At 41.2% G+C, this 7,797-nt stretch overlaps 1 protein-coding gene across 1 annotated transcript in view; it reads right to left on the reverse strand.

The window, feature by feature from the left end:
* Positions 1 to 7,689, reverse strand: part of LOC102210516 (uncharacterized) — a 23,680-nt gene extending 15,991 nt beyond the window's left edge. The window contains exons 1-3 of the mRNA XM_013910191.1: positions 7,647 to 7,689; positions 4,257 to 4,889; positions 103 to 1,242 (exon numbers count right to left, since the gene is read on the reverse strand). Of these exons, the coding sequence (XP_013765645.1) occupies positions 103 to 1,242; positions 4,257 to 4,889; position 7,647 (1,774 nt within the window). The 5' untranslated portion in view covers positions 7,648 to 7,689. The remainder of the gene's footprint in view (positions 1 to 102; positions 1,243 to 4,256; positions 4,890 to 7,646) is intronic.
* Positions 7,690 to 7,797: the final 108 nt, after the last annotated feature.

The following is a 7,797-nucleotide window of genomic DNA, read 5'->3' on the forward strand; positions in this document are numbered from 1 at the left end:
AAATTAACACTCTCTGGTGTGGACCCATATAGACACTTTAATAGTGTTGAAATCAAATCCGACAGTGTTAATTTGGACATGCTGGATTTGCTGTGTACTTACCACAATGTTTGACACGAGGAACTGGCAGTGAAACCGATGTTTCCTCACTGGAAACTTCCTCCCTCATGCTCTTCTTCACCACTGTATCTACAGCTGCTATCTGTTTTTTATTTTCATTAATTCCTTGTTGCAGTTGTGTTTGTGTTCTCATCAGTTCTTCTTTTAGTTCCTTTTCTTTCTGGTTCCAGCTTTTCTGTAACAGGTTAAACTCTTTTCTGTGTGCTTCCTCTTTCTGCTGCATTTCTTCTTCATGCTGTTGCACCAGTTTTGAATTTAGAACTTCAAGGTCTGTCGTATATTTAATTGTAAAATTATTAAATTCTTCTGTTTGTTTTCTGGCCTCCTCCTCATATTTCTTCCTCATGTCCTCCATTTGTTTCTTGTAGTTTTCCACTAATTTATTCCATTCTTTTTCTTCCAGCTCCCGTCTGATTTGATTTTCTTTTCTTGTTATTTCATATTTCTCTCTTTCCTGCTTAAACGCTTCTTGGAGCTTTTTCTGCTTTTCTTCCTCCTCCTGACGTATTCTTTCAGTTTCCCTGGACTGATTTTCCTGCCACTCTTTTTCTTTTCTCTCCCAGTCCTCTTGTTTTTCTTGCTTTGTCTTCTCTGCAGTGAGGATGAGGAAGCTTTCTTTGTTTTCTTGCAGCATGTCTTCAATCTTCTCCATTAACACTTTGTGCTCATTGGTAAACATGTTGTAGTGTCTTCCATCACAGTCCTGAAGGAGCTTGTTCACAGAGGTGCTTGTTTCTTTCCACTGATGTCTGTACGTGCTGATGATCATCGAGTGTTTAAAGGAATCTTCTCCAAACAAACTCAGGATGAACTTCAGAGTCTGTCTGTTCTCCTCAGTGAAATCAGAAGGTTTGACCAACAGCAGCAGAACGTTTGGTCCAGGAGGACAGAGACTCACACAGCTCTTCATCTCCTCTCTCACTCCCTGCACAGACAGACTGAACATGTCGGGAGTTTTCACCACTGTTACTGGTTTTTCTTTCCACGCTCCACGAGCATCTTCACAGTGTTTAGCTGGAGAAATATTTCTGAACTGAAAAGAATTTTTCTTTGTGATGAAGTTTCCAAGTGTCGTCTTTTCTTCCTCGTTTTTCCCAAACAGCACAATCCTGAGTCCACGAGCTGCCAAACAACAAGGAATAAGAAGAGTTTAGTGATGCGCTCATCAGCGTCTTAACATGATGCATCTCAATATATCAATAATCAAATAAATAATCAGTAATTAAAACACTTTTGAAAAACTAAACTGGGGATGACTTCTTATAATAAGTTTCACTTGGAAACTTTAAACGTGGCAGTGGCAGATTATTAAATGCATAAATGAGAAATTTTGCCCACAGTATGATGAAAATATGACAAACACGGAGCATCGATACTGAAGTCCAAACTGCAAAACATTTACTGTAGGTGACGCTTATTATTATTATTATATAAGTAACGTGTATAAAAGAGGATTCAGTTTTTCTGCTTCTGAGCACTTCTGTTGGACTGAACCACATTACTCATACATCAGTCAAAACAAGACTGATTTTTCCATCTGAACTTATTTTAATTTCGCTGTATGTTTCTGTTTGCAGATCTCCCCATCATTTCACACTCGGGGGACACAGAAGCAAGAGCCCAGCACAGAAGGACGATGTATTAATAACAACACGTGACTTTACTGGAGGTGGGTTGCAAAGTGGTTTGTGTGATATTATCTTTTGGGCTCCTGTTTCATTTCCTGTCAAAAAAAAAAAAAAAACAGAACAAAAAAACTTGCTGGTTGAAGAAAATATATATATACACATAAACACATATTTTGAAAAATTAAACAGGGGATGACTTCTTATAATAAGTTTAAGTATGTATGCCTTATATTTTCCAATATAAGGCATATATATATATATATATATGCCTTATATTGGAAAATAAATGTGTTTATGAAATCTGTAAATCACTGTATTGAGTTTTTATTTACATTGCACTCAGCGCTCCAACTATTTTGGAATCAGGGTTTTATTTGTATATATTTGAAGATATTGGCTGAGAAATCAGATGACGTGGGCTGATATTGAAATGAGCTGATCTGAAGGTATCATGGCTGAGCTGGACTTCATGCCGTACCCAACCTTATTCTTATGTGTTACTTTTTGAGTTAATTCCAAAGTCCAAAGAGAAGTTAAGGATCATTCCTCCTCAAATCAGTAAATTTTCATTTATCCTGCTTGACCAGCTCCAATTTGCTTTAAACTTTATGATCCAAAGTTTGGAGATAGAAAATGATTGATGTGTAATTTTAGCTTCATATATCAAATAGTTTTCAGATGCCTATCAATCTGACCTTCATGTCTGATTTAGTCCTGCACATTGAAATCTGAGGCAATGTTTGAACATGAATATCTCAACAACTTTTAAAGATTATTCTCAACTACTCAGAGTGGCCATCGACCAGCGCATCCAAGACGGAGGCGTGGCAAGAGAGGTGGGCTACATGCTAGACTAAAGGCTAGAGCCACACGACCACCTCTAGCCTTTTGTTAGCCAACGTCTGCTCTCTCAAAAACAACATGGATGAGCTGAGAACCAGGATAACATCTCAACATGAGATCAGAGAGTGCTGTGCTCTGATTTTTACGGAAACCTGGACTACGGGAAGCTCGCTAGACTAGGCAATACAGTTACAGACACACATCAGCAAACACGAGAGCGCTCACACAGATGCCGTGTTTGTTGTTGCCGGGGATTTTAATCACTGCAACCTCAGGACTGTGCTCATGAGGTTCCATCAATATGTGGGAACATCACGTCTACAGCAATGTAAGGGGCACAAACAAGGCAGTGCCTCGCCCGCACTCTGGACAGTCCGACCACATTTCTGTGTTCCTCTGTCCAGCACACAGGCAGCTCCTCAAACGAGCCCCCCCAGTGAAATATGGTAAATGGCCTGCATTTGTATAGCGCTTTACTTAGTCACTACATTCAGTCATCCACATTCACACACACATTCACACACACATTCACACACACATTCACACGCTAAAATTACTAAAGTTTGGAGCAAAGAGATCTGATTTGGTGCTTCAGGACTGCGTTGATGTTACAAACTGGGGTGTGTTTAAGACTGCTGGCATAAGACAGGAGAGTTCTGTGGATTTAGAGGAATATGCATCAGTGGTTACCAGCTACATCAGCACATGCATTGACAATATTGTCCCCACCGAGCACTACAAACATATCCAAATCAGAAACCATGGTTGAACTCTGAGGTACCTTCCATGCTACATGCACGCTCCACTGCATTTGCCTCTGGTGACGCTGTGGGGGACAAAAAGACCAAATAAGACCTGCGTAGATCCATCAGGGAAGCCAAGAGGCAATACAGACCGAAGCTGGAAGGACACTACAACAGCTCAGATTTCCGACGCATGCGGCAGGGCCTTCAACAAATTACTGATTTCCAGCAGAGGAGCAGCAGGGTCACAGTCAGCTCCAACACGCTATCAGATGAGCTGAATAAGTTCTACACCTCAACACCAACCAACACAGAGGGATTCTACCAGCAGAGGCAGCACGGAGCTCTTCACTCACTGTGGCTTCAACTGAGGTGTGGAAGGTTCTGAGGAGGACTAACCCCGAGAAGCAGCTGGCCCTGACAACATCCCTGGCCGTGCTTTTAGGGTCTGCTCTTCAGAGCTTGCTGAGGTGTTTACAGACATTTTCAGTTTGTCCCTCACCCAGTCAGCTGTGCCCACCAGTCCACCACCATAGCGCCCCTCCCCAAGAAAAACAACATAATCTGTTTGAATTATTAGACTAATATCTGGAAACTCCAGTATTTTGTTCCTATTGGATGGGAAAATATACTGATATTTGTCTGTGTGGTACAATTTCTCACATTTGCTCAATCCACCATGAACGTTGAGGCATTTTCTTCATTTCTGTGACTAAAAGTTTCACGTTAAAAAGTACTGATTTCATGGTATTGTGTCCCTAGTTGTTATTAATTAATTAATTTTTATTTCTATAGTGTTTTTAAATATGGGACTTACTGAACTTATTTATATTTTGTCCTTTTCTCCTGCCAGCAGAAGAGCTCAGAGTACAGAGAGACCCAACAAACATTTAAAAGTAATAAAATGTTTTCCTGAACTCACCAGCAGCTCGAGCAGGATCCATGTTTGCAGGCACTGACAGCTGATGTTTCAGGGTTTGATGAGAACCATCTGCTCCAGTTTCAGATAAATCACAGCTCACATGCTTTTCCTTGTTCTCTCTCACAATCTGACTGAAGCGTGTCAACAGTTCCTGAAGTTCAACATCTTTCTGTTTTAAATATCTGTATCTGCACATGGTGACCAGGTGCTTCAATGCTGGATGCTGCTTGTAATTTTCTGTGTAAGTTAATTGTTCCTCTGTGGGTGTTGATATCAATATCAACGAATGTTCAAATGACTGATCACCAAAGTCTTCCAGGACTGTTTGCAGCCTCAGTCTTTGCTCCTCAGTGAAGTCTTCAGGCTGTAGAACCAGCAGGAACACGTGAGGTCCAAGATCAGAGAGCCTCACACAGGTTTCTATCAACTCTGTCAGTTTGTCCTCAGAGATGTTTGGATGCAGCACATCTGGAGTGTTGATCAGAACGACTTCTTTCCACCTGCACCGCCCGCTGACCCTCACACAGCAGTCTGGTTCCTCAGTGCTGAACACGGCCCCTCCCAGTATGAAGTTCCCCACGTCTCTCCTCTGAGACCAGCTGTTCCCCAGCAGGACAACCCTCAGCTCAGACACTGGCATCAAAACACAACGACAACAGGGAGTCAACAAAAACAGCCAGGGTCACTCTAAGATGTTTATTGTCTTAAAATCATGTTTGCTGATCATCGGAGAGGAAACATGATAAGTATTTTGAGGAATCTTCTCCAGAAAAACATTAATACCCATAAAATATGCAGGAAATTGCAAATGTTAAAAAACAGTTATTCATCAACAAATACATCGTGCTATTTCCAAAAAATGGTTTTGATCTAGTTCGAGAAAGAAACCCTGCAATATTATTTGTGTTTTGAATGAAAAATGTGATTTAATTTAGGTTCAACAACATTTTTCAGTTTTGTCATTTCCAAATGAAACACACTGCCCGACCAAAACAAACTCACACCTGGATTCAACCAACAGGTTCCACTGCAAAGTGTCATGCTAACTATGTGTATAGAGTATAATTCATTACATGCAAACTCCATGTGCTTCACATAAAAGATGGAAACATAAAGACCCATACAAATCAACAGTGCTTTGAGGCAATTAAAAATAATGTATAATTAAAGTTAACATTCAAACACACAATAGAAAGAAACTCGTGGAATTGGCACTAAACATCTGTGTAACTAAGAAAAACACTGATCAGTGAAATTAATCTGCAGAAAATGTTTCCGTTTGATTGGGAGCAGAAACACTGGAAAAGTGATGCATACATCATGTCTAGTTATCAGGTTGTGACCTGGAGTTGCTCCAGTTGGTCAGGTCCAGGTTCTGTAGTGTTGTTTTTTTAATAATAGTTTCATTTTTTTTTGTTTTTTTTTTTGCCTTTTTCAGCTTTATTTCGCAATGAAGAAAGGACAGGAAGGACAGGAAAGCAGGGACAGCGACAGAGGGGCAGACATGCGGCAAAGGGCCACGGGTTGGACTAGAACCCGTGGTACATGGGTTAGGGTTAACCCATGTACCAAACGGCTGAGAGGAACCCAGGCCGGCTGCTCTCAGCCGTTTGGTACATGGTCGCCCACTCAACGCACTGAGCCAAACCAGTGCCTGAGAGTCTGTCGTGTTATGTCATCCAAAACAAAGATGACAGCTGACTGAATATACTGGATTGTCAAGTTTTTTCCATCAGTGGATATTTTCTGACTCAGATTGTGAAATCAGGGATCATGAAACATTATTTTCACACATGGATTGGCCCCAGAGTCTAGACCAGGGGTCGGCAACCTGCGGCTCCAGAGCCGCATGTGGCTCTTTGGTCCTTTTAGTGCGGCTCGGTGTGGTTTGGGAAAATAAGTGAGTTTAAGTATTTAGCTGAAGTGCATTTTATTTATGTTACTTTTTTTTAACTTGTAGTCCTAAATTGGAAGATTATTGTGATATTGAAATATAAAATTATATTTTATTATTTTTTTCATTGCTCAAAATAAGCGTCACACTCGCGGAAGCCGGTGTAGCCGCCGAAACGCCGTGCATTTACCGAGACTTTCAACCCCAGATAGGCCAATTTTGGATCTTCGGATCCACATTAGCAGCTCCACTGTGAACTATGTTAAAACAAACACCGCTCACGCCTCACAGACGACAGCTTACAGTCCTGCGTAAAGATGAAAGCCCCGATTTGCAGACGCTGTGCGCAGAGGTTCAGGACCACAAGTCTTAAACATATCACGGCAGACCCGACGATGTTTGCATGAACACGCTTTTCAGCATCTCTATATTGACCACTTTTCACACACGGTTGCTGACGCATACAGCCGGCTGTAGCTTTGCAGCTCACGGCCCGACACACACCAACACAACAGCACAGATAGCACAGACGTTAAGGCGGCGAGGCGTGATTGCAGGTGCCACTCAGGTGCGTCCGCCTCCCCTGCAGCGGTGCTGCAGACCACGCCCCGCCACACACATTAACCAGGTAAAATACATATTTAGGCAGAAATTTGCAAATATTTTTTTAGCAACATAGTGCTTTTTTTTCAATTATTTTTTAAAAGTCAGGTTAAGGCTCCAAAAGCCCAGAGGCGATATAAGGGCGGCTCACAGCAGTTTTTGTTTCATTTTAGTTCAGCTTTCCTTTTGTTATATTTCTTTAAGAGTTCAAAATGTGTTCATTAAATAAATAAAATGTAATTTTCTCTGTAGCACTTCTTGGATTTCATAAGCAGCACACCTTAGTTGTTCACACAAAGCATAAAGGTAAAAACAATATATGCAGTGTTATCTTCATTTTAGATGTCAACAAGTATTTGCGGCTCCCAGTGTTTTCTTTTGCATGGAAACCGGCTCCAAATGGCTCTTTGGGTGTAAAAGGTTGCTGAGCCCTGGTCTAGACATTAACTCCACTAAGAATCTTTGGGAGGTGTCGGAGTAGATTTGACATAGCTGTTAGACTTTCCCATCAGCGAGATGCACAACTGGGGCAGGGACAGCTCAGTAGGTAGAGGGGTCGTCCCATGATCGGAAGGCTGGGGTTTGAATCCACTGAGGCACCCTTGAGCAAGGTACTGTCCCTACAAACAGCTCCCTGGGTGCCTGCTTAGTGGCTGCCCACTGCTTTGCTGAGTGAATGGATCAAATACAGAGAAAAAAAAGTAATTTTCCCACGGGGATCAATAAAGTATACATTATTATTAAACTGGACGAAAAGCTGTGGATGGAAATAATACTGTGATGCTGCATAAGGTTATAGAAATAGAAATAATATCACAATGAATATGTACCATATATATTACAGTGTGACTTTTTTGACCAAACAGTTTATATTTGAGTCACGATTAACTTACTGTTGGGGGGAATAAACTCATAGCTGCTTGTTCGCTGCTGAGGCACCTCTGTGAATATTAAAAAGAAAAAACAGTTACACAAAAACCTAAACTGTGTCAAATTCCCACAGTGATGAAATTTCTTTGTTGACAGTGAAGGAGAAAGTGGGAA

The sequence above is a fragment of the Pundamilia nyererei genome, unplaced genomic scaffold, assembly GCF_000239375.1.
Source record: "Pundamilia nyererei isolate P.nyererei 1_Seehausen unplaced genomic scaffold, PunNye1.0 scaffold00038, whole genome shotgun sequence".
NCBI lineage: Eukaryota > Metazoa > Chordata > Actinopteri > Cichliformes > Cichlidae > Pundamilia > Pundamilia nyererei.